General features: G+C 46.5%; 1 protein-coding gene across 1 annotated transcript in view; it reads right to left on the bottom strand.

Annotated features, from left to right (window-relative positions):
• Nucleotides 1-27,981, bottom strand: part of Bace2 (beta-secretase 2) — a 79,732-nt gene that overhangs the window by 29,877 nt on the left and 21,874 nt on the right. Inside the window, exon 2 of the mRNA XM_075961326.1 lies at nucleotides 6,858-6,946. Coding sequence (XP_075817441.1) covers nucleotides 6,858-6,946 — 89 coding nt within the window. The remainder of the gene's footprint in view (nucleotides 1-6,857; nucleotides 6,947-27,981) is intronic.

Here is a 27,981-nt window from a genome sequence, read left to right as displayed (position 1 = left end):
CAACTTGAGGTGGCCACCTGCTGGAGACCGCAGTGGAGACCAAGGATTGAAAGGCTGACCGAGAGAGGACACCCTGTGCCAGGCTCTGCAGTCTCTGACCATGAAAGGTCACTCTTACACTGTATTAGTCTGCCGTTTCTGTGGGGTATGGGAAGAGACCCAAGGAAGACAATGAGCATTCAAACCAGGTTCCCTGAAGAAAATCACCAAATTCCTAGTGGTGTGCCAAATCACTGAGCATTTCCCAAGACTTCTGTTTGCTCACAATCTTATTCCACCGAGTTCTGACATTAAAACTGCCAACAGAACCTCAAGTTAATACGTCTCTGCTTTCTGCACAAATACCTTTTATAATCAAGAAAAGAGACATGAACACTGTGTGCACAAGTCTGACAGTTAATCCCCACCGTCGATAGGGCCAGGCGGGGAATCACCTAGGAGACACACCTCCACCTGTGAGGGTTTTCTCTAGAGGGTTAGCTGAGGCTGGACAACCTACTCCAATGTGGGTGGCACATCCCATGGGCTGGGGTCGCAAGGGTTAACAGAGAGCCATGAGCAGCAGCATTCACCTCTCTCTGCCTTCTGCCTACGTTCCCCACCACAATGGCCGGTGTGTCGGTGAGTGCCTACTTGACAGATCTAGAATCACACTTGGGAGACGGGCCTCTCTACATGCCTGTAGGTGGATTGATTACTCTGATTAAGTTAACTGAGGTGAGAAGATTCGCCTATTATGGGTGGAACCAGTCCTTGAACAGGGGGATCTCGGAGCATACAAATTGGGAAGGTGAGACAGACAGGTATTGTTCTCTTCTTTACTATGGAAAGGATGTGAGCAGCTATTTCACACTCCTGCCGCCTCGTCTTCCCCTCCATGACTGAGCTAAAACAAACCCTGCTTCCCTCCCTTAAGTTGCTTTTGTGCACAGATTTCATCATAACAAATCCAAGACAGGAAAGCAGACTGTATCCTCACACTGTGAAACAAAATAGATCTTCCTTCCTTTTTAAAAATCATAATTGACTATTTAATTTTAAAAATGTCAGGAAGCAATTTTCAGCATATTTTCTAGAACTATTGCAATAGCAAATATTTTATATCAGTTAATTCCAATGAAGCAACGCCCCCCCTTTTTTTCTTTTAAGGCACTATTTCCAACTGATGGGACACGTGTCCTTAAGATAGAAAGTTTCCATCATTTATTCAAATGTCAACATTAATATTTTTGAGAAGTTTATTGCTTTGCTGGTGAGCAAGATGCTACTAGCACGATTTGGGTAAATAAACTTCTTTATGAGGTCACTTATGTTTAAGAGTTTCAGGATAATTCACAGAAGATAGATATTTTTATTCAATGTACAGACCGAAGGACTGGCCACCTAGCTATGGACATTTAAAGGTGTAGCAGCTATGTAAAGAAATGGCACACAGTGGTTCTGCTTGGTGCACCATACATAACTGGAGTGAGTAAAACTGAAAGACTGGCATTGTTATGCCAGATCTGTAAGGATCTTTTTTTAAAAAATCACTTTCTTATCTTAGTAGTTCATTTGTGCTTAAAATATTCATTTGCACGAGAAACTTAAAGAAAAGGCATCTGTACATGCTCATCAAAAGAAGGTTATACATTTTTTTTGAAATTGCACTGTTATTTAAATCACTTGTCTAAAGTCAGGGCCTTTTAGCAGCTGGCATGGCTTTCCAGGTCTAATTAGCTACGTGGGGAGGCTGCTCTGGGATTAGTGAAGCAAAAGAGGCGGCAACAGAAGTCCAAGCTGACGTTGTTGACCCGGCCTTTGAGCTGCACAGCCGTCTTCACCTACACTGTCTCCACTCCCATCTTCAAGGCCGTCATCACGAGGTGCTTGTTTCTTCCAGTTCTAGTTTGTTTACTTTCTGTCCACCATTGTTAATGTCAACACTGTTGGGAGCCTCGTACTGACCACCTCCTTCCCTGAAGGGAAGCCGACCAGCCTGGCGTAAATCAGCCAGCAGCATGCATGGCTCCATCGCCATGATAAATGGACTAACGGAAGACTAGAAACACACGGTGCTGAGGAGAGCTGCGGCTTGTGAGAATGTGTACACCTAGGCTAGCCAGTTGTGGTTGAAGTCTCCCTACACTTTCCTTTTAATACTGTCAGGCAGTTTGCCAGGGCAACAAGAAAACGAATTCAAACCTCCTGAGAATGGGCAGATATGGACAGAAAGGTGGTTGTCGGCAGGGGCAGACATGCGATATTCATGGTAAGGCCTTCGGGACTTGAGTTTCTGAGCATGGGTCAAATGGGAAGATTGGTGTTGAGGCAAGCTCAGGTGTTGGTAGCACACAGGAGGAAACAAAAGTGTTTATAGTGAAAGGCAGCAAGAAAAACAAATGCTGAACAAGGAGGTCAAGTTCAGAAATGCTGGCAGAATGACTTAGCACGGGAGTCAGGGCACCTTTTCTATGAAGGGTGTACAAAAGGATATTCTTGGATTTGCTCATCTTGTAATCTAGGCAGCAGGTACTGAACTGTGGTGCTGTATCAAGGGAATGGTCATAGACGACTGTACAGAAGCAAATGTGTGTGGCTGTCCCCCAATAAAACTTTATTTATACAACCAGCAGCCGTCAGATTTGGTCCACTGTCTACAACTGTGGATTCTTTGAGCTAACTGGAAGATCAACTGTCTTCCCCCATCACTTCTCCAAGCTGGGCTTTGAGCGGTGTTTTATTTTCATCTCCTCTAGGCTCTAGCATGTTCCCTAGAATAAGAAGCTAAGCTGGCGTGATATCTACACAGCATGTCTTTGGGATTCCTGCTGCTGCCGTACATGGATAGTTCTGGATGATGTCGTCTCATTTGCAGAGAACAAAAAGGCAGTGGGAATCACAGTACCACAGTTCACATCCAAGCTCCCGCACTCACTGGCTGGGACAAGTTATTGAGTTGTGTGCTTCAGTTCCCTACTATTCCAGGATAAACAGAACTGTACCTCCTGAGACCACCCATGCAGACCAGAAAGGTTAGTGTGTGACAAAATTAGAATGAAATCCTGGCTCCCAACCAGTCTGCAACAAAACAGCTATGATTAGTGTAATTATCAAAGGGCTTCCTAGTGTTCTCCAATCTGTGAGCTACCATGAGAAAACTCAAGGTGGTTCTAGAAAATACACCTTTAAGATGATATCACCAAACACCCTAAACTTACTGTCTGACTGCCTCTGGAAAAGGGGAGACCATTCCTGATGCGGACGATAACGACTATGGAGGGAGAGGTAGAAGGTGTTGCCTGGGGCAACAGTCTTCTAAACCGTTCAGTGCTGTGATCTGGACCAGGGCAGAACCTGGTCTGATGATGGAGCTGATCCACATCTCTCTCCTCCATTATGAAAGCCACACGCAGCTACTGGAATGTGATGGTGCCAGAAGGCTGAACTTTTATTTCCTTTCATTTAGCAGTGATTAATTCAAACAGCTCCACATGATCAATCGGTGGCCGCCCCTGTAGAAAACATTTTCTGAGAGAACGTAGGAAACCTCTAATTGTAAGCGCACCCTCTTTGGGACTCCTTTGCTGAATCTGAGAGACTAAGGCGAAGCCTGGGTAGCACCATGAGCAGCCCTAGCATGTCCTCTCCACACTTTAAAGTGAGCTCCGCATCTCCGTTTGCTAAACCTTTACTTTTCTGACACTGGGTTTCTGCTCTGGCTTGCTTTCCACGTCAATTACGTTAGGAGAAAACCCTGGATGGGCTTCTCACTTGCAAGGCCTCCATGCCAGATGCTCAGGCATGGCAAACAGTCAGGGATGTGGGTGGCCAGGAATGAGTCTGCGTACAGCAATAAAAACACTTTGAATGAGATTTGGAAGGCATTCTGCCTCTGTTCAGAGAGTTCGGGGAAAGCAGGACTAAAGGAGGGATCAGCCGAAGCCAAGAACAGAACTTCAGGTCATCTTGTTTCAAGAGAAAGTCACCATTGTTTCTAGAGAACATGGAAGAGGCAGAGCTAATGACTTCAAAGGTGAGCCCTTGGGTCAGCTCTAGTTCTCCTCAGCCACCCCACCCAGGGAATGCTGAGGCTTCTTCACAAGACTTCCGTGCTCATGGCAAAGTTTGGCACCAGTGGGCTTGGTGATTTGTACCTTGTGACTTGTCTATGATTTCAGAAGTCACCAGAGCTGAATGAATGGGAGCCTTGGTTCAAGCTCTCAGGCTCCAAAGGAGCCAGCTCCTGATAGGCAGGACAACCACAGGCAGTCTTGAAAAATTATCTGAGCAACCAAGAGAAAGAATTGCCCCCTACTGCATGGAAAGACAACCGTGTGTCCCTTTGATATCCTCAAAGCCATCCCAGGTGGTCCCTTGGTTTTTTAATCCACTTATAGGCATCCTTGCATAAAATGTATCAGTTCATTGCTTCAATGTTTCTGTTGGTTTCGCCCCGGGGAGTATAGGAGTAAGGCAACATTAACAGACAAGCATGCTTGGGTTCCTAACTGACAGAAGGTTAAGGGAGGTACATATTGGAACTTTTACCGAGCCAGTTTGTTGGAGGCCATTTTATTGGCTGAGAATAAAATGCACTTGAAAAACTGTAGCCCTTTCTCTCTTGCTGCACAGTTATCCACTAGGGCATCCAGCGACTGCAAAGAGGACTCATGATGGGGACAAGTCACAAATGACTCACAGTGTCTATCACCTTCCACAAATCAAAGAGATCTTCTCAAAGAACCCAGAGCCAAATCTCCAATTACTGCACAACGTTTCAGGAAGTACAAAACCTGAACGTCTGAAGGTTGGGGGCTTGGATCAGAGGCTGCCATGCCCAACCAGGAGCCTTATTATAACGAAGAAATCAGAGGGCCAAGTTGATACTCAAACATAGAAGGGCAGGGGGCCACATCTCCATAAAGACACCTTTGTCAGAGATCCAGAAAGGAAAGAGGCTGTTCTCTGGCTTCCATCAGATACAGAGGTGGAAAAACCTCACCATGGCCAACATCAGCAAACGTACTAGACAAAAGATAATTTACACGGAGAGCAAATATTCTGTATAATAGTTATGTCTCCACTGACTCTAAGTCCACAAACAAGTTCCCTCCTATTTCAGTCCTCACCAAGGAGAAGACAGAAATGGCAAAGAGCACAGACAGAAGTCTTGCTTTTCTTAGACCTGGGTGTGTTCTGCTCTCCTTCTTTTATTTACTTAAAAGCAGAGGGAAATAGATCAGAGCTGAGGGGGTGTCTACATTCCTTTGCCAGCTTAGCAGGAAGGAAGGCTGAAGGGTCACAGCAACAGTGGAAAGCCCAGGAGTTCCCACTGCCTCAGATGAAGGGAGGCCTGAGAAGCCCAGCTTACAGGATGAAGAGGAATTTCTGCCCACCTCTCATCTGGCTAGAGGCACAAAGTTCACCTGAAGGAGGAACACAGAGCAAGGAAAATGGATTTGAGACCTGTGGGAGCCCGAGTGGGAATCATGGTTCAGACTAATGACAACACAGCAGGAGGTCCCTGAGAAAGCTACATGCTGTCTACAGTTGACTAACTAACACTGAGTGATGAAGCACACAGCATCAGCAACAGTGACTTACCCTGGCACATTTCAACAACTGCATCGTCTCTCTTGTCAAAGACGCCTCTGACCCTGAAGGAGCTGAGAATGAAGCAGCCAAGGGGCTGCCAGATGGCCGGACATTGTCCTTACAACGTATCATACACACCCATCTGTCCACATCACCCTGGCCAGCTCCAGCCTTACAGCTTCCGTCTCGTCAATGTTATGCCAACAGATGTGTGATAAGGACAGAATTACCACACTGCTGGGAGGGTGGGCTACACACCGGCTTCAGGTTTGTGAGTTGGGACTTCCTGGTATGCAAGGGAAGTGGGTGTTGGATCAAATATGGAACATCTACACTAGCTCAGACTCCTACGAATTATGCATGTGGTAGTTACAAGGTCTTTGATCTTATGTAGGAACATTTCAAGGCATGTTACAAGGTGCTGGTACTGGGCTAAGGTCTGGAAGCTGGAATTGAGGAAGACTCCTTGCTCGTGCATCTCCTAGGTTACAGGGTTAAACATGAGAGGTCTGTCCTTCTCCAGGGCAGCAGTCCAGCAGTGTGATGAGCGGGTTTGGGGGCTGTATAGAGACAGAGGCCTGGATGAACCACAGAAAAATAACCAGACCCCAACCTACTGGCACAAGCATAACCCAACCCCACAGGCACCCACACAGGCTCACAGTATAACAATAACTTTTGGGCATGTCTTAATCTCCTCGGGTCCAAAATAATCACTGGCCAGGTGCTGTGCCTGGACTATCGATGTGATATTTGATCGCTATGTGGAGTCATACAGAAGGTCTATGTTCCTGGAGGGAGGGACCGGCAGTATTGTCCTGAGGTGCTGTGAGGTGCCAACTGGCACAGGCCGTCACTGGCCTCTCTTCAGCTGTGCAAACAGGAGACCTTGACATTCCTGGCGCCTGAGTGGAGCCTGATAAGCAGGGGGTGGGACACACACGGGTGGGCTCACCCTGCAACCACGTTCCCCCACTGTGAAATGCAGTGTCCGTGTAACCAAGGAACACGCCACAGATGAAATTCCACAAGGCTCTCAGGGAAACCCGATATATATTCCCCAGAAGGAGAAGTGCACATACTGTGCGCATTCATTCACACACATGTGCATGTGCACACACACACACACATACAGATACACGTATGTGTAACTATGCACACAGCTCCCTTGAGATGAGATAGATGGTCTGGCTGTTTTGTTCTAATACATTCTCAAAGATATCGACCCAGGACCCCCCCACCCCAAGGCCAGCCACTGAAGCCGTGGACAAACCACTCACCTCTCCGAATCAAAGTAGGAGTCTATATAGGAATGTGGGGCGCCCGCCACAGCGAAGTTACTGCTTCCCGTGTCCACAAGAATCTGCAGCTTTTGTTTTTTAAGGAAAAAAAGAAATGGAAAGTTCCAAGTTATTTGAAGAAGAGTCAAGTACAACAATTTATTGATTGGCGAAAACCAATCTCCCCACTGATTTAGGGTGAAATGTTGTTTAAAAAATGATATATAAAATTATATGGAAATAACAGAGCCATGTGAGATTTGCCTCGGATACTCAGGAGCCTTCCAAACAGGTCTGTTAAACAAGGATGTGGAGGGATTTTGAGTCACTAATACTCACTAATATGGTCAGTTCCTCAGTCACTCATAGGATTTTGCTCAGGTCCATCCCTGGCTGGGAAATTCCTGCTTCCTAACTATTTCTTGGCGCATCAGAACCACCATGGTCTCTGTTCCCCAGGAACCTTCTTCACTGTTAGTTTTCCTTCATCTCCCTGTTGAGTCCCCGAAGACACTTTTCACACTATCCCCTTACTAAGAATTTCATATTCGTTTCATGGGTGTTTTGCCAGCATGTATGTAAATGCACCACATGTGTGCCTAGTGCTTATGGAGTTCAGAAGACGGAGTCAGAGCCCCTGGAACTGGAGTTACAGATGGTTGTGAACGGCAGTGTGGGTGCTGGGAATGGAATCTGGGTTCTCTGCAAGAGGAGCCTGTGCTGTTAACCACTGAGCGTTGGCTCCAGCAAACAGGTCATGGCGGATGTCTGCAATCCCAGGACTAGAGGCAGGAGGAGGAAGACGGTGGGGTGGAAGTTAGCTGTCAGAAGTCTGACGGTGAGCTTGGGCAGGATCTACACCAACTACGACATTCCTAAAACCTCAATTATCCCCAAATGTCCCACTTGCTCTCTTTGCCTTCTTCCCTGGGAGATGCTACTCTGTCTTCTATTAGAACGGGCTGGTTTCGTCAACATTCTCTAACCGTGTGGTTTTCTTCTATTTTGGCTCAGTTACTTCTGAGATTCATACACTTTGTGGAGTATCTGCTCTTTCTTTCCACCACGGGCCGTAGTCCATCACTTGTCTCTGCTTCTCCTGATGGGCAGTTGGGGTACCTCTAGCCTCAGGCTATTAGATAAAGCTGCCTGGACATTCCTGTTTGTGGATGTGTTTCTGTTTCTCTTGGGAATAAAACCTGCTGGGTCAGACGTTAACTAAAAAGTCACGGGAACAGTTCCCAAGCCTAGATGTCCGAGTTGCACCCACGCAGCAATGCACTGTGGTCCCCTGGGCTCATTTGCTCCATGCCCCCCCACAAAGTTAGTGGTCCTGCTATCTAGTGGATGTGGAATGCTATCTGGTATTTGCAGCTACCTGGTGGCTAATGACAACTGAGATGTTGCCCTGTGTGTTAACTGTTTGACTCATCTGTCCAGTAAACACGGGTCCCCAGGGGGTGGAGTATGTTATTTACCCTTTTATACCTAGCATCTATCCTTAGTCCAGACACGAACCAACTGTTTAATGAATAAACACAGGCTTTAGACACAAGCTCAGAAAAAGCAGTTAAAGTCTTAAAGGTTTTAACACTGGAATTAAACAAACTGCAGACAATGCTATTAGTTTAGGCAGGTGAGTTTTTAATCCAACATTTTTATTCCTGCCAGCAACCTCAGCTTGGTCAGGCGCAGGACTTTCCTTCACTTGACTCAGAATCCTTTCCTTCTCCTGGACCCCAGGATACCACCCTTCCTGGGTTTTCCTCCTACTGACCCTCTCTCTGCCTCACTCTCTGGCTTCCTTCCAGGTCTGCTGCCTCTCAGGCCCTCAGGGGCCCTGTGGAATTTTCACTTGTTTGCAGTGTGCTGATGACCCCCAGTCTTGCCTGCCCTGGCTTGGAGTTTACCTGTCCAATATATCTACCTGAATTCTCTCAACAAATTGTGTGAGTCTAAACCCTTGTCCCTGTGAGAGGTCAGAGGTGATCAAGTTAAAACAAAATCATTAGGTAGGGCCCTAATGCAGCCTGACTGCAGTTCTCTGTGCGAGGAAAACTCATACAGACAGGGGCACAGCAATGCCATGTGACGAGGCAGGCCAGGAGCTAGAAGAGGCAGGTCAGAGGCACCCTTAGCCTCAGAAGGAGTGGTCTTGTCAACAACTTGATTTCAGACTCTATTCTCTTGAACCCGGAACATAATACTGGTGTTTTAAGCCACATAGTTTGTCGTACTGTGTGGTAAGCACCCAGGAAATAAATATTTTCGGCCAAAAAGGAATCTGCCAGATTCACAGGACTTTGCCATCTCAGTTAACATCGTTCTGTAACATTGGCTCAGGGTGAACCTCCAGTGTCCTTCCTCTTCCTCCCTTCTCCCCACCCAGCACCAAGTCCTATTGGATCCACTTTCTAGTTCTACCTGGCACCTGCTCACTTTGTAACACCGCCATGGGGACCATGGTGGTCCAGTTCATCACCACCTCTTGTCCTTTCCTAACTGGTCTCTCCACCTTCTTCCTCTGCTCCCAGCCAGACGACCTCGGGCCTGTTAAGTTAGAGCCTGTCGGTTCTCTATTCTTCCATCATTTTTCAGCATATCAGAGTCTCAGTCAAAGCTCTATCATGGTCTTCAAGTTTACCTCCTGCCACACCAGCCCTGATGACAACCTGGTTGTCTGTGTACCCATACGGCATGACGCTGCTTCTCCCAAGGTGTTGATGACACCCTCTTAATGATGTGGCCCTGACCACCCCTTTGAGCTTCCATCCCTGTCCCTGCACCCCACCCTGTTCCTTTCCCTCATTCCTGCTCCTGGGACACCACTGGGCATGTCCAGCCTGATAGCTATAGAGAGATAGCTATAGTATCCACAGCGTGTCCCGTGTACTGCAATACCATGTCGTTCTCCCTGAGAACTGTGCCATCTTCACCCTCATGTCACAGATGGGGAGACTGAGGTAGAGAGGCTGACCTCAGATATATGAGGGTAGTGGCAGAACTGATGTTAGAACCTGGTGTAGGAGGCCCTTCTGTATTTGTGTTGCTTTCATTGGTTATTAAAGAAACTGCCTTGGCCTAGTTGATAGGGCGAAACTCAGGTAGGCGGGGAAGACAGAACTGAATTCTGGGAGGAAGAAGGGCAGTGTGGCAGATGCCATGAAGCTCCGGCCTGAGACTGATGCTGGTTAGAATCTTTCCTGGTAAGCCACGACCTCGTGGTGAACACAGATTAATAGAAATGGGTTAGATCAGATGTGAGAGTTAGCCAATAAGAAGCTAGAGATAATGGGCCAGGCAGTAATTTAATTAATACAATTTCTGTGTGGTTATTTTGGGTGTAAGCTAGTCAGGTGGGACAGAACAAGGGGCCCACGCCTGCTACAACAAAAGCCCATTCAGCGTGACCCCAAGTGTAACCTCAACCAGCCAACTTCTCTTAGGCACAGGAGATGTGTGACTCCTCCATCCTGACATTCTCATTGGCCTTTCATCTCAGGGCTTCCCCTCAACGATGAGGACTTTTGACATTTCCTCCCATTATGTCTCTAGTGCACGGGAAAGAGCGAGGCACACAGTAGGCACTTGAACAGTTATTGAATGCACAGTTAATTTATTCTCAAAGACACTGGCTTTGCCGCTGGTACAGAGGTGATATAAACTGAGAGAAATAAGCACATAGGCCATGGGAATAATCTAAGCATAGAAGGCTGTCGAGCTCAAACTCTGCAGGGATGGTTTGGGGCTGCTGGCTTCTCTCGCCTCTATGGGTGGTTTAGATTGATTCCAGATAGAAAAGAATACAAAATAGATGAAATTCAATTCTTCAAGCAAAAACTTGATGTTCATCAGCCCCAAGTTCTAAAATTACAATACGGATCGTATCTGAGTATCTCATAAGCATACAATTGTCATTAAATAAATATCCATTTATTGTCAGTCCTTGGCATCTGAGGCACGTGGTTCCAGGACCCTCTGTAGATATCAAAAATCCACAGAGGCTCAAATTCTGACATAAAATGCTGTAGAACTGGTATGGGACCTACACACACCCTCCCATACACCTTATTTATTCACATTTTATTTATTTATTTAGAAACAGGGTCTCACTATGTAGCCCTCACTAGCCTGGAACTCACTATGTAAGCCGGGTTAGTCTCAAACTCACAGAAATCCACCTGCTTCTGCCTCCTGAATGCTGAGATAAAAGGCATGCGTCACGATACCTGGCCTCAAACACTTCAAATGACCTCCTGATTAGTTACTGTATCTAGAACAATGAAATTTCTATAAAAATAGGTATATTGTTTATGGAATAATGGCAAAAAGTCTGTGTGTGGTCAATGCAAACAAAATCTGAGTATACATGTAAATATATGTGATCATGTGTACAAGTATATATGAACACGTGTGTGTGCATGTATATATGTATGAACATATGTGACGGTCAGAGGTTGGTGTTTGGTGTCTTCCTCAATTGAGACAGGGTCTCTCACTGAACCTGAAGTATCCTGATTCAGCTAGGCTGTCTGAGCAATCAGTTCCAGGGATTGCCTGTTTCCACTACCCATTTTCTAAGGGCTGCAGTTATGAATGTACACTACTGTGCCCAGATTTTTACGTGGGTGTGATGGATCCAAACTTAGGTCCTCATGCCTGCATGGGACTTTATCAATCCAGCCATCTCCTTAGTCCTACATTAAAAACAGCTGTGTGTGTGTATATGTGTGTGTACATGCACACATGTGGGTACCCACAGAAAACAGAAGATGGTGGTGGATCCCCTCGAGCTGTCGTGAGCTACCTGACATGGTGCTAGGAATTGAATTTAGGTCTCTGGATGAGCAGTGAGCACTCTTAACTGCTAAGCCAGCATATCATGCCATATATATCGTGTGTGTGTGTGTGTGTGCGTGTGCATATACTTGGTGGCCATTGGAATAGGAATGGCTCCTGTAGGTTCATAGATTTGAATGCTTGGTCATCAGGGAGTGATGCTAACTGACAGGGATTAGGAGGTGTGGCCCTGTTGGAGTAGGTGTAGCTTGGTTGAAGAAGTATGTCAATGGAAGTGGACTTTGGGGTTTCAAATGCTCAAGCCAAGCCTAGTATCTCTGCTGTCTGAGGTTTCTGTCTTGCCCAGTTCCCACAGTCGTTAAGTCCTAAGGAAATCACACAGAGGTCTTTATTAGTTATAAACTGATTGGCCTAGTAGCCCTGTGTTGGGGGGTGACTTACTTGTGGGGCCCTACCTCTGAACTGACCTGTGCTAAACTTGCTGGGAAAGCATGGTAGCACAGAAGTGGTTGGTGTCACACAAGTTTTGGGTTGAATTGGTTTCCTCTATACTTGTGTTCTCAGCTTCTGCAGAGGAGGACAGAGAGCAGAAAGGCAGAAGCAAGGATGGGTATGAAAGAGCTGTGTTCATGGGAGCCTGCGGAGGCTAGGAGGAATTCCAGACCCTGGAGAAGGGATGGAATGGCAACTGAGAATGCCCCCGTCACTGGGGCCATTGTGTGGAAGACAATGCTCTTACTGCTGCCCTGCCTGAGCCTACACTTGCAGGAGTAGTCAGGGTGAATACAGAATGCCAGGCTGCCTGGCAGCACACAGAAAGAGCAGGACTCGGGGACAGACTGGCATTTTACAGGCTTCCTGCCTGCTGTCAGGGGCATGGTTGCCAGTGAGACCCCAGAGATATTTGTGCTGTGGCCTAACAATGGCCATGAGAGACAGCCATTCTTGTTCAAGAATCTGTGACTTTTATTGTCTACAACTTTTAATGATCAACAGACAGTATTTCTCACTGCTTTGCAGCTGGTTACTGTTTTTAGGTATCTGGTCCTTTGCCTGACAGGCTCTCCTTTTTCAGAGCTCTGACATTTCCTGGTTGCCTCAAGAGACAATGCCAAGTACTCAGAGGCTCTGTTGCTTACTCTCAGTCCTCTCTCAGTCCTTCAGCTCTCTATCCCTTCTATCCAAGCAGCTTTGAGCAGGAGCCAGAAGCTCTTGGGTCTGTTGGTTACATATATCAGCTGGGTCAGAGGTGATGAGCGTCTGTTGGTCATTTGATGGTCAGAGAGATGCCCTGATTTGGGGGGGGGGTCAGAGAGAGAGAGAGAGAGAGAGAGAGAGAGAGAGAGAGAGAGAGAGAGAGACGCTACAAATAGGTAATAAAAACAATGAACTTTTGAATTCTTCCTCATACTTTTCACGGGAAACAAAGACCTAATGATCTGGAGGAGTTTTTCTCATACCAGTAGAGCTCCTCTGCCAATAAACCCCTCTGACAAGTTCAAGGCCAGACTGGCACATGTTTATCTCAAAGTTGTGAGCCTGTGTGCCTCCCTGTCTTTGTTCAAATTGACGAACTCTGGATTAGGGGAAGAAGACTTCTCAAAGACCCTTAGATTCCCCAACCCTCAAGTAAAAATATCCTAGGCTCCCAAGTCTCCCCTCTGTGGAGAGTCATTCTGTGTTTCCTCACCCCGAATAAAAGCCTTTCTTTACCAATTGATTCTGTCTATTGTGTCTGAGATTTCCCCTACTGTTACCTACTGTGCTTGAGATCTTCCCTTCCTTTTAATTTCTTAACTGACAGCAAAACCCAATCAAGACCCCTAGGTGGTAGCAAGTAGCCTTGGAGCTGGGCAGGCTTTATTTCAAAGCCCCTTCCACACGCACCATGTATTTGACTTTTGCTCCTCTACTGTCCTTAAGCTGGCAAAGAATGGATCCTAGCAGCCAGTTCTGCAGACAGTGAGCAGACGCAAACACCCACCTTGAAGATGGACTATGTGATGGAGTCGCAGGTGTCTAAAGCAAGTCAGGTGGCTGTCACAACAAAGTGAATGGGAGATCTGGAAAACATTGTCCTAACAGCCCGAGGTTTGGGAGTACTGAGCAGAGGCCCAAGAGTCAGGAAGGACCCTTTTCAGGGGAGCTTCTTTGGGGAGCTCTGCTTACACCTGACTTTGGTTGTCTGGCTTTCAGCACTGTAAGAATGAGCGTATGCTTTTTCATGCCACACAGTTTCTGGGAAGTTGTTATGGCTGACAGTGGAAATTTAAGCCCCATGAATTAGGAAAATTGAATCAAGCCTGTCTGTATTAAGATGCATCAATAGAGCTATGGAGCCTTGCAACTAAGGGAAGAATTTTTCAGGTATTCAAGGGAGAAAAGAAAATCACTGTGTAATAAGGAGAAGTAAGAGAGGCCTTGGATTTCTCATCAGGTGCTGGGTGTTGAAAAACACTGGAAAAATATCCATAAAGTGGGGATTCCCTATCTTGGGAAAATAAGTCCTTCACTGGGTGACCTAGGCCAATGGAGGTCTTGAGAATTTACAGCATATCCCAGTTTCTGACCTGAGTTTTTTGCTTCCACTGTCATGTGACTGACTAGTTGCCACATGTTCCCACCAACAGGGACCAAGCTACTCTAGGCTCCAGGCCTCTCTGCACAACACACACACACACCAGAAAAACTCACCAATATTTCAGAGCTCCAAATTCATGCATACTTTGAAGCCTTTGCTCATGCGGCTGGCAGATAGCACCAAAAATCATGATGCTTCAGAAATATTCCAACATCATCCTGTCTGTCTGCCACAGGTATTCCTTCTCCTATCATGTCATGGTGAGAATTCTGTTCCCTAGGGCCTGGCCCATTGTTACTACACTGAAGTGTGACCCAAGGCCCATGTGAGGGTCAAGAGAAGCAAGTAGGAGGTTGACTCAAACAGACTTTATCTTACATTCCATTAGAGTCTGAAGGTTTTGGACCCCTTCCCCATTTCATGTATTGAAACTTAGCCCTAATCACTGAAGGAGCAAGCAGTGGGTGGGTGAGTAAGTGGGTAAGTAGCCAGGCAGGTGAGTGCTGAGCCCACAGCAGGGAGCCTCACACTGGGATTAGTGTTGTTATAAAGTACTCAGAGGGTGTCTCCCCTTCTTCTGTTGCCTCAGGAAGGTAAGGCCTCTACAACCAGGAACCAGACACCGTGACCTTGGTTGAACTTCCAGAACATCAGAAATGAATGTGTGCTGCTAAGAAGTGCCTAGCCTGGGTATTTGTTGTTGCAGCCTCAGATGAGAACAAATGTTCCTTAATCAGAAGACCCAAATGGAAAAAATAAGGACAGTTATGAGAAGCATGTGATAAACCACAGGCCTGCCTCCTGCTGCAAGCCAGCATGTATCTTCCCGCCTGCACCCCTCCTAATCTTCAGTGATGCATTGGGCAATAACCCCACAGAGAGCCATTTGCTAATTGCTGCAATAAGGTAAAATGTGGCATTAAAGGGAAAAACTGGGTGATTCATCCAATTAGTGATGAGCCCAGGATCTCTCAGATACCACTGTCTCTTTCCCAGCAGGTTAATAGATATGGAAAGCAGCAGACAATTTAAATAATGGCTCATTTAACACATTGGTTCCTAATTGTATTACTAGCCCATCTGCTGGAGTCTGCCAGCCAGCCTAGCCCACAATACCCACCTTGGCTTCCTATTCTGCCACTGGGGGCTGTTTGCCCACATTCATTTATGGGGGGGGGGCGATTGTAGGCACCGATTTCCTTAATCGGGTTCTTCTAGGCTCTCATTTTAGAAATGAATCACACAGACCTAAACAACCTAGATAAAGAAAACAAAAATAATTGCCACGTGCCATTTTGCCACAACCCCAGATGATGATGATTTGGAAAAAAAGATCATTTTCAAAGAGTGCCATTTAACAAACAGACGTTGCTGAACTTGGCTGAGAGGAGACTGGCTAGGTTACACAGTTTATTCCGGCTGTGTTGCGCAAGCATGGATTTCACTTTTGTGGAACCGGGTCCCTACTAGAAAGACCCATGTTGAGGGACATGCAGGACCCTAGCTGTTACCAACTGTCATGTGGGCGGGGGCTCTGCTGCAGCATCTTTATCTGGGCCCCACTTTCCCGAGGAATATCTGAAATCAGCAGGGGAAGACCGGCTGAAAAGGTTGGAAAAAATAGCAGCACTCAGGGTGCATAAGGCACTTGCTCTCAGACCTAAGAAGTCACTCAAATGCTGAACCCCAAGCCCCATCCTGGTCCTGAGGCTGCTGCTAGTCTTGCAGAGGAGCCAAGACCTCCACAGCCCTTTGACAGTGGTCAGGGAGCTATGGGAGTCTGGAAACTTTGGGAACAACTGTTCCTGGTTATTTGGAGCACAAAAGACAAATTTCTAGGGTGGAGAAAGAGTCTATCCCAAACCCTCAGCCAATGTCCAGAAACATGTTATCAATGAGCTTGCTTCGAAGGAGCCACTGATTGACAGATTCAAGTTCACTTTACAGCTCTGAACTCACTGCATACCTTCCGAGTCTTCTCTGAAAGAAAGCATTGATGTGGAGGCTATAAGGCCTGGATTTGAACCCCAGCTTAAGCTGCCACTGGCTGTGTAATCTCTGAGGTCTACAGTCCCTCTTCAAGCCTGTGTGTAAGGATCACATGAGTGTCTGGAGGCTATAAGGCCTGGATTTGAACCCCAGCTTAACCTGCTACTGGCTGTGTAATCTCTGAGGTCCCTCTTCAAGCCTGTGTGTAAGGATCACATGAGTGTCTGGGCTCTAGAAGTGCTTGGCTGCACTTTGTTTTCCCAAAGACATTAAACGATAGTGTGAGGAATTTCTACAGAATTGATCTCACTGCCCAAACTGTATCAGGAAGTCCACTACACCTCCTCTTCCCTGCTGAGAGGCTGGGGCAGGAAAGAAGTCCTGGGCTAGCTGTGACTGTTATACTCAGCAGTTTTCCCACAGGACACAGGGTCTGGTCTTGTGGCAGACAGTAGTGGAATGGGGGGGGGGCAGTGCCTGGAACCTCTGGAAGTGACTTGTGTCGGGGGAAGCACTCGCCCATGGAGGACTACAGCTGAACCTCCTAGAATATCTACCAAAGAACAAAGAAGACTGTACTCAGAACACCTCCTCTTAACTTCACTACCCTGGCCAGGGCCCCCACCCCCCACCCCATCACCCAAATTCCCTACCATTCTAGTTCCTTTGATCTGTCCCCTCTCTCAGCCAACACTTGTGTTAAGTCTGTTGTATTGTAATTCCAGCACCTTCATGAAGGGGTCTCTTGTCCCCCTTCTGCTCCCCACTGAGTACCAAATGGCATCTTCCTGAGCTCTGGACACAGCAAACGCTCCATAGTGATTGGTGAGTGAATGGACTGAGGGAGGGAGGGGTGCATGAGAGAATGGAAGGGTGGGTAAATGGGTGGATGGATAGAAGATGGGTGGTAACCTCCTCTCTGAGGCCACCTGCCCAAGAGACTCGCGACGGCTAATGAGTCTGAACTCTAGATCTAAGCATGTCTCAGGCCAGGTACCGTCCCATGGTTTTGGTGAGCTCTGGGATCGTGCAGCCACAATGACTTTCTGATTTGGGATGCTTCTCCCATTGAGTTCCTTCTTGCTTCACACAGCTTCTGTGGCTTTCCCCTGCTGGGTTCTGCTTGGACACGGAACGCACTCCTCTGACGGTAGGTAGTTAGGGGGTATGTAGGATAGGGTCGCAGGACACACCATCCTTAACAGGCTCACTGCCACCTGCCCTCCTGTGATCATGTCTCCCTCCCAACCTACCCACTGTACCCTTTACGTGCCCCCGTCCTCAGCACACACACACACCAGGTTGGCTCTTCTTGGGAAAGAGAGGAGTTACTACTAATGGCTATGGAATTTATTTTCTGAGGGATAAAACTGCTCTAAAGCTGAGCTGGTGGCTATACAGTAGTGTGTATACACTAAATACCACTGGCGCGTAGACGTAAATGAATACGCTGGATAATGTGTAATTAAAACGTGTAATTAAAATCAGTTCTTAAAATATAAAAAATAAAGTAAAACACAAAATAAGTCACAACTCTTCTCTGCTGCGGGATACCCAGGTCCACTGGGTAACTGGAACCTATGAAACCTCTCCCCCGTGAGTGGGAGTAGAAGATTCATTTCCTATTGATGGCGAATTACACAAGCCCAACTCCTGCCTTAGAGAGCCTGTGATGGCTAATTTCAGCTGTCAACTTGACACATCTAGGAAGAGGAAACCCCAGCTGGAGAATTGCTTCCATCATAAAGGCCTGTGGGTATCTATGGGGCATTTTTTAATTGATGTAGCAGAGCTTAACCTCTGTGAGTGGTACCATCCTTAGGCGGGCAGGCCTGAGCTACGTATCAAAGGCAGCTGAGAAATTCGGGGGAACCAGCCAATAAGCACCTCCCCCCATCGTCCCTATGTCTGTCCTTACTTGTGGTTCTGCCTTGACTTCCTCTAAGGCAGTGGTTCTCAACCTTCCTAAAGCTACAACCCTTTAATACAGTTCCTCATGTTGTGGTGACCTCCAACCATAAAATTATTTCATTGCTATTTCATACCTATAATTTTGCTACTGTCCCGTGTAATGTAAAAATATCTGAAATGAAGGATATCTGATATGAAACCCCTGTGGGTCATGACCCACAGGTTGAGAACCACTGCTCTAGTGGCTTATAACCTATAAGATGAAATAAAACCTTCCCTCCGAAAGTTGCCTTCAGTGTTTTATCATAGCAAACTAGAAAACATCAACAGGACTTTGAACCCTTTCCATCCTCAGAGACGGGTCTTGTGTGGGCTCTTCAGAAATGCCTGGGTGGAGACTGTGACAGCCTTCACCAGTGGTGCATAGAAACAGATAACAGCCCTCTGAGCCTACTGTCCTTAAATGTACCCAAAGGCTCCATTCAGCAACTCAGGATGCTGAGAATAGAGACAATGACCACAGGCTCCCTCTGCAACAGGCAAGACATGGCAGCTTATGGCTGCCCACCCAACCAGGCAGGCTAAGTCCAAAAGCCCTTTCACCAATGGGCTAAATGTTGTCACTGTCTCGTAGACACAGAAAGGAAGCATGGCGTGGAAGGGGAGATGTTACGAGCAGCCTCGCGTCCACCCAGTTTCCCGGTGATCCCTTCTGTGATGTGTCCCTCTGCTTAGTCTGTCCCTTCTGCTCCTAGACAACCTTCTCTGGGGAGGGAGGCCTTGAGGGCAGGTGGCTCTGCAGAAGACAACAAAGGGCCCTCTCTCCAGAGGACCCCCTGGGGCTGCAAAGCTTCCCTGAGCCTCTGAGGTTACACCCAGCCGCCTTTGCAGGGTGTGAGTCTACTAATAAAAAAAGAATGCGGACAGACAGACGTTTCCAGTCATGAGTCTGTCACAAGGCTGGGCTCCATTCACCTCTGCCAACAACAGCAAGGATCCATTTCCCACAGAAAAGAAAGGTCTCACTAAACCACTGTAAAGAAAGTATTAAAAAGACAAAGGACACTCTGTCCTCAGATTGATAGCACTGGGGACAGACACAGTGGTTTCTTGAGCCTTTTTTTTCCAAGAAGACAAGCCAGCACCTCCCAAGCCTCCAAGAACCTACTAGACATTTCCAGAGGTTTAGAAGCTGGCATTTATGCCTAGAAATAACCTCTCCTGTCCAATTTTCAGGGCCTTTCCTCCACGCTCTGACTCTTTGTTTCCAGGTGTCCCTTTCACTTTAGAGCTGGTGAGTTAGACAGAAAAGCCACTTGGCTTTGGAGCCTGTCCTGGAACTAGCTCTATAGACCAGGCTGGTCTCGAACTCACAGAGATCTGCCTGCCTCTGCCTCCTGAGTGCTGGGATTAAAGGCATGCACCACCATCACCCGGCCAGAAAAGCCACTTGGGAGACAAACTTTCTCTAGGACACGATTAACTTTCTCCAGTTCCCAACATTCAAATATTGTCACAGTTTTCAGTAAATGTCACAAAAGAGAGACAGGGTATATATGCCCCACCTCTGCAGCAGAAAAATTCAAGTTCCTTTTAAAATATTATACCTTGAAATTATCTTAGGGATTAATTTTTATTACAACGAAATACACAGAACATAAAGTGTTCAGCTCAGTGCCAGGGAGCATTCCGCATTGTGGTGTATGTAAGCATCCCTTCAGCTCTCTCTATGGAAGGTTTAATCCTGCAAAACTGAAGCTCCCCCACCCCCATCAAGCCTCCTCCCACCCACCCCACTCCTGCCGGGAGCCTGCTTTATGAGTGGGACTCTTCTAGGGACCATACATATGAATGAAATGCCTTTGGAGACTGGTTGACTGCACTGAGCACAAAGCCCTTGAGCCTTGAGGCTCACGTATTCACCCACAGTGCAGCAAGCGTCTGCTCATGCTCAGTTTGGTGATCTTCATACGTTGTGGCTGTAATTCTATGTTGCAGTGTTGAAATGTTAGTCCTCACAATGAACGGTGTGAGGAGGGGGCACCTGTGGGCAGTTATTATAACCCATGACGAGACCATCTTCCTTGTAAGACGATGAGAGAGCTCTCTTGATGTCTTCCTGCTACTCAAGGGTATGGGAAATTAGCAGGCAATGACCTGAATTAAAACTCACATCAGAACCTGACCACACTGGCACCTTGATCTTGGATCTGAGCCTCCAGAACACTGAGACCTGAATTTACTTTTAGTAAGAAACCCGGTCTGTAGCATTTTGTTACAGCAGCCTGATCCAAGGCATGCTGAACAGACATTCTTCAATCCACTCATCTGTCTGTTAGTGGACTCTTGAATGGCTTCCAGCCCTTTGCTACCGTGAAAGATACCACTGTGGGCATGGATATTTAAATAAATAACCCTCGGAGACCCACTTTCAACTCTTTGGTGGAGGCTCAATGGTTCCTCAATGGTTCAATAGAAAGTGAGCAAGCTACCATGTCCTCATATCATAGTGATGGTGGGGGTCTGGGTCCCTCTTCTTAGGAGTCACAACCTTTTATGAAGATAAAGGACCAGTCTTCTCTTCAGTTAATTTTGAATTAGCTATGGGAAGGGGAAGAACCCAAACATACTACACTGCATATTATACACCAACACACAGGTAGAATCTCTAAGCTCTTTCCTCTGACAGTCAACTCTGACTCTCTCTCTCTCTCTCTCTCTCTCTCTCTCTCTCTCTCTCACACACACACACATGCACACACACACGCACACATACACACACACAGTGTGCTATGCTAATTTTTATTTTGTTTTGTTGAGACAGGGTCTCACTTATAGCCCAGCTATCCTGGAACTCAACATATAGACCAGGCAAGCCTCTAAATCACAGAGTCCTTCGGCTTCTGCCTTCTAAGTGTTAGGATTAAAAGTGTGTGTGCTGGTATACCCAGGTAATTACCTATATTTATGGCATTTTCAAGGCAATATAACCAAATTTAATATGTAGAACACAAGAGAAGTGAGGAGGTAAATTTTGTAATGGAGTAGACTGCCAACAACTCTCTCTCTCTCTCTCTCTCTCTCTCTCTCTCTCTCTCTCTCTCTCTCTCTCTCTCTCTCACACACACACACACACACACACACACACACACACAATCTCTGTCTCTGTGTGTGTCTGTGTGCATGTATGTGGTGTAAACTAGAGGACAACCTTGGCTATCATTCCTTAGACACTGTTCACACTGGTGTTTTTATTTGTTTGAGACAGGGTCTCTTACTGACCTGGATATTCCAAGTTGGCTAGACTGACTGCCATGGGTCCCAAGCGTCCTCCTGTTATGTCTCCTAAAGCTAGGACTATAGGTGTGCACCACCATGGTCTGTCTCTTCTGTTATTTCCTTCTATACTTAAGACAAACTTGCTGATTGGCCTGGAGGGTCAGCCTTTTGGAATTTGATTTTATCTGTGAAAGTACATTAAAAAATATGAACTATCCCTAAGTGCCTTGAAATCACGGAATGGCCGCAGGTTCTAAGTGTCACAAATGAACAGACACCTCTTGCTGCACTGCTGATTTATTCCAGAATGCTAATGGTGGCTGCTAATCCAAAGCCCGGGCTTCTCTGCGTGGGGATTGCTGACCCTGCTTACAGTGGAATCTGCCCCCTCTTGCATCCATCTTTCCTCATGACTCTGCTCTGCCAAACTTGGAATGAGTAACACCAATAGGCTGCTCTTTGCAATCTGCCTCCCTCTGCCAAGTCCGAGTCAGCTACTTAAGAAACAGACTATTTCTATGCGGTGCACAAAAGCCCTTTTTCCTTTCTTTCTTTTCCCTTTTTGGTTAAGCTCACAAGAAAAGAAAAAACAATTTTAATGGGCATATGGTGATCAAAGATGCCATTTTTCTGCTCAAAGAGATGCTTTTATTAAAAGGCCTTCCAAGTGAATTCTTTTCAGGATAGGTACGAGGGTCCCATAGGCATCTACATATCTTTGTGACATTCAGATACTTTGAAAGAACACAAACCCAGAAGAGAAACAACAGATGTGTCCCTCTTTTGCACCCATGCAGTCTAAATACAGAGGTCTTCCTAATTACGGTAAAGAAAAATTACATGGAGATCTTCTAGAACATTATAGAAATGGAAGAAGCAAAGATGATTTGGAGAAAACATTACAACATATAAACACACACCCTAGAGAACTCTTGCACCATTGGTACACACATCTGAAGAGCCACTCCCCAGCTGCACCCTAACTCCAGGCCTTCTCTTGGATGCTGGCCCCTCCTTCCTGCCTCCTATCCGTCTCCTCATCTTCATACCCCACTTCCTCAGGACAACTCTAACTGCTTATAAGAAAGATGCAATATTCCCCATCTTTACATGTTTTCTCCCATGACATGTCCTGGCCCCATTTCTCTGTTCTCCTTGACAGCAACTCCCTGGAGAGAGCTGATTGGGCTCCTAGGCGCCAGATCCTTTCCCTGTCCCTTCACTTGAGCACAACACCCCGTATGAAAACAGCTCTTTTTACCACAATGACCATCAGAGTGTTACACAAGGCACAGGACTCTCTCTCCCTCTGTCCACCATGGGACTGGCATCTCCAAGGGCTCTTTTCTTCCCTGTTCTCCAGGACACTATGACACTGGTTTTCTTCCTGCCTCTGACTGTTCTTTCTCGGGGTGTAAGGTGACCCCAACTCACCACCACTACATCTGTGTTTGGGATGTCCCAGGGATCATACTATGCCCCCATATCCTCTCTGTCTAGGCTTGTTCCACGGGGGAGTGTGTGTGTGTGTGTGTACACACATCTCTACACAGAGAATTCCTGAACTTGGAGTGTACCTGAGGCATTTGGCTTGAGTCCCAGAAACAGATCCAGCTGCCCATAGACTCCCAAGTGTCTCAAAAGGAAGGCATCTCCGTTTTGTATTTCTAAAACTACCCACAGTAATCACGCCCTCTTTCTCCAATCTTCTTCCCACAATTCACCCACCGTAAGGTCCAATGGCCTTCCTGGAATCCTCTGACATGTAAGCTCATGTCTGCTCCAGGGCCTTCTCACCAGCTGTTTCTTCTGCTTATCTTCCCTACCATCTTCTTCAGGCCTGACTCCAGGGGCCCTCAATGGACATCATCTTGCTTGGCCATCTGTACAAATTGTGACACATCTCTCTTCCTTTATTCCTCTGTTATATCTTAGTGTTCCATCACCCTCACGCAGTATGTCAGAACAGGCTGTTTTGTCTGCCCTACCCACTGACAGGTAAGCTCCAGGAAGTCAGGACTTCTGCTCACCTGCTCACTGATGTGTGCTCCCTGCCCTGCACAGGCCAGGCCAATGCAAGTGCATACTGGATATCCATTGACTATATTTGTAGACATGGGGTGTTATAGCAACTGTCTGGTCCAATTTAATTAGACTTTATTAAGAATCAAAGTAAAAGAACTGAAGGGAATATCAGGGGCCACTGTTTTGTCCTGGCTAACCCCTATGATCACCCCAGGAATTTACAAGAGAGGTATGGAATCTCTAACACGAGAACACAGGTGGCAATTCATCCCTCCAGCATCTGTGGCAGTGGTGGTATAAACAGATCTACCAAACGCATGCAATGTTGTACAGCACAGCACAGGTTGTGCTAATAAGCAACTATGTACTAGTTTCTATAGTCACATATTCTACTTTTTTTTTTAGAAAAGGATTCATTATTTAATTATTTAACATTATTTTGTAAAGGTTTATTTTTGTTTTAGGTATATGGGTTTTCTGCCTGTGTGTATGTGTGTGTATCAGATGCATGCCTAGTGCCCTTGGAGACCAGAGGAAGGCTTCAAGTCCCCTGGAACTACAGTTACAGGGTGATTGTGAGCCACCATGTTGAGTGCTGGGAATTGAATTTGGAAGAGTAGCCAGTGTTCTTACTTGCTGAGCTATTTCTCCACACCCTATTAGTTATTTTAATTAGATGTATATGTGTTTCTGTGTGGATATGCTCACATGGGGGCAGGTATTCATGAAAGCCTGAAGGTGTTGGAACCTGTGGAACTGGAGCTGCAGGTGATTTTGAGCCCCATGCTATGGGTGCTGGGAACTGAACTTGGACCCCCTGCAAGAGCAGCTAATGCTCTTAACTACTGAGGCATCTCCCTAGCTCCACATACACCACCTTTAAGTCGCTGTTTCAGAGTCTACTCCTTTGTAACAACAAGAGTTTGCTGTACCATGTCAACAGCAGTTTCATGCATCTAATGCTCACCTCAGGAAGCTGACATACACCGTGCAGGTCTGAGTGAGGATACTATTGCGTGTTCTTACGAGAATGAAATTGCCTAGCAACTGTTACTATCCACGGTCCGACTGTGCTTTGCTGACATCCTCAGTAACAGAGTATATTCAGTAAGGAGTAAGGAATAAATTTCTCAGAACATATCCCCACTTCAAGTGACACATGATGGTACTGATTTTCAAACATGTTAGCTAAACATGATCCATACCATGACACACGTCCATCAAAGTCATGGCTGAGCAACATGAAGATTTTGAAAGCACTCATTGTGAAGACAGTGTTTTACAATTTCCTAAAACTCTGACATTTTTATCAAAGCTCATGTCAGACAATGATGGAATTTCCTCTTAAACTTTTCTTAGCACAAAGGTCTTGGAAGAAGGCTCAGTCAGTAAAGCGCTCACCGTGCAAGCATGAAGATGTGAGTTCAACCCCCAGAACCCATTAAAAAAAGCTGGTGTAGTACTGTGTATTTAAAATCCCAGAACTGGAAAGGCAGAGGCCTCTGGGGCTTGCTGACTGGTCAGCTTGGCCTATTTGGTGAGTTCCAAGCGATTTCAAGACCCCATCTCAATGAAAGACAAAACAAAAAGATGGAAAGAGCCTTTACGGTGATATCCAAGGTTGTCCTCTGGCCTCTACATGCGCGCACGCACACACACACACACACACACACAAAAGCATGTATACCTGCATAGACACATGTACACTTACCACCCCCAGCACACACAATAATTTCTTAGCACTCCAATATTCTTACCCCATTTCATCCAGAGCTGCCAGCAGTCAGCATTCACCCAAAGACATAAAAACAACTGAATTTTAGTTTGAAGCATTGATAATTATCCTAAAAGTCTTTGTGGCTGCTAGTTTGAAAAATACTGGTTACCGTTTGACAGGACCAAAATTGACTCAAACTTTATCTCCTTTGCTGCCAAACAGATCTCTCTTAGGAAAGGCCATAGGTGCAGACTTAGAGGCTAAGATTTAGCCACCCAGTCTTCTGCACTCTGATTTATACACAGAAGAACCTTGCAGGCTGCAGGTGGGGAGAGCAGGATGCTCCTAGCCAGTTCCCTTCTTATGCCTTTTAGCTACTGGACAAAGTGAAGATCTGAGCCAGCTGCCTTGTCCCTGTAAATCTTCTCTTCCTGGAGGAGGCTGCTGGGCTTGGAGATCAATGAGCTGCTAAGACGCAGGCGACATTCGGAACGTCACATCTAAAAGCCTGATGCTTTTAAGTGCCGGGTTTTGTACCAAACACTCCAATCCTTTTTGTTTCAAGTGCTCAGAGCTCAGGCAGCCAGACAGCCCTGGCTCCTGGATGATTGGCTATAAAAGAAGCCGTAAATTTCAGATTCACCAGAATGTCACGATTTTGTCCCAAGTAGATGAATCTTGATTCGTAAAAAACAAATAACTTTAACTCTATTAAGTTTCTCTTAAAACTTTGCCTGGTGCGGTGGGAGCTAAATGACTTCTGGTGCCTGGTGGCTGATGGGTAAGCTTCTGTGATGTTTAACATGCAGAACAAAGACATCCTCGTAACACAGAAGGCTAGGGGGAGGCTAGAGCATAGGGAACACGGATCTTAAGGTCCTGGGAGACGCCCTTCCTACTCCTGTCAGGGTAAAATGATGTGGTGGGTAACACTGGGAACCAAGTAGCTCCTTCAGTGGAGGGCATAAGGCTACAAAGATGGGGACATAGCTGGAGGGGTCGCCATGAAACCAAGAGCTGGGTCAGAAGTGGGCATGAGTCTGCTGGTACCACTGTAACTAGATGCCACAGACCTGGGCTCATACCATAGCTGACATCCAAGGTTAAGGGGTGAGCAGGTGGCTCCCCTTGGCTTGCACATGGCAGTCTTGTATATGCGGGTGTCAGTGTGGTGTCCTGATTATTTCTGATAAGGACACCAGGCAGATGAGATCAGAGCCGTCCCACTGACTTCCTTTTACTTAATCACCTCTTTAAAGACCCTGTCTCTCAACAGTGATGTTCTGAGGCAGTGCTGGTTAGGACTCCTGAATTTAGGGGCCATAAATTGCCTACAGGTTAGGGGGTAGTTAACAGAGATGTGACCCTGAGATCTGGCTAACAGCATAGTTTCAATCAATCTAAGACCTCATATACACATGTACACAGACAGCCACAAATGCAGTAAGAGATGGTGGCCGTGAGGAGAGAGGACACAAAACCCTTGAGTTCTTTGCTTGTCTGAGACTGCGCAATTTCTGAGATTTGAATTTATGTGACCCCAAATCATAGATTTAACTTAGAAGCTGAATCAAGTTTATTCTCATTGTTACTAGGACAGAGAGAATTCTACCAGAGGCTTCCTAGGAAGCCATTTTAAGGGAGGGATGTTCAAGGAAGTATATGCAGTGTATGGATATCTGCACCAGAGGGACATCAGGGACCTACTGCTGTTGGTACCATCCCATTTACCTCAAGGGGCAGTGTGCACCAGGCAAGGAGAGAGTTCAGAGACAGAGGGTGGAGTAAACCTATCCTCATGGAATTAACTGTATGTTATGAAGCCAGGAAAGAAGGCAATTGGAATCTACTACACACAAGCTTCTCTCTCACACTGCTGAACCCAATCAGAGGCCATAAAGAAAGGGGGTACCCTAGCTGTTCCTCTGGGGCTTAGGGGAAGTTTTTAGAATGTAGCTTCCTTTGTCCAGATGGGAAGGAAACTGTCTCAAGGGATTCCTTTCTCCTTTGGACAGCCACAGGTAGAGGCCACATGAGGGTGACATTTCCATCCAAATATCAAAATAAGATGCTGCAAGCCAGGAGTGACGTGGAGACCTGAACTCTACTTGTAGGACTTGGCAATAGCTGCTAGCGGCCTTCACCTCCTCGCCATCCTCTCACCTGGCTTCCCCGAGACAGAGGTTAAGGAAGACAGGGAGGGCTGCCTAGGGAAGGAGATGAATTAGTAGGTGGGAGAGGCAAGCTCACCTCTCCCATTAGCAGGAATAGCTTAAGCAGTCCTTTCTAGAGACTTCCTGAGGCAGCAGGCACTGTTCAAAGTCAAGGATGCTTGATTCATCCGATCTAATAGGGCAAAATACATTGCTTTGATGCTGCACATGGGATCACTGTTAGCAGCCATTATTTCTACAGAGGAAAGGCTTTCGAAGATGGCTTGGTTTTCTCTGGGACTGATGGGTAGAGAATGTCACTCAAAAAGAAACAGGTGTGTCCTCTAAGGGCCATGCCTGAGGACCTCATCGGTCAAAGAGCTCATGAATAATTATTTATTGAGTATCCACAACAGCTTAGCACCGTGACTGGAACCAAGACACCATAACTGCAGTAGGCATCAGGCATTTTCACTGTAATCAGATGAGGCCTCCAGAACCTTCACAGGTGAGACACTTTGGAAATGTACCTTAGTAGAAACAATTTTGCATATCCATCTCCTCTGTGTGTACACCTGTGACTCACGTACGTCTTCATCTGACTTATGCTGGCCCAGGTGTGAAATTCACCAAACGTGTGATAGCACACTGGTCCAGAGCACACACTCT

This window comes from Microtus pennsylvanicus, chromosome 1, assembly GCF_037038515.1.
Source record: "Microtus pennsylvanicus isolate mMicPen1 chromosome 1, mMicPen1.hap1, whole genome shotgun sequence".
Classification (NCBI taxonomy): Eukaryota; Metazoa; Chordata; class Mammalia; order Rodentia; family Cricetidae; genus Microtus; species Microtus pennsylvanicus.
Note: the sequence above shows the minus strand (reverse complement) of the source record. Positions and strands in the feature narration are given on the sequence as shown.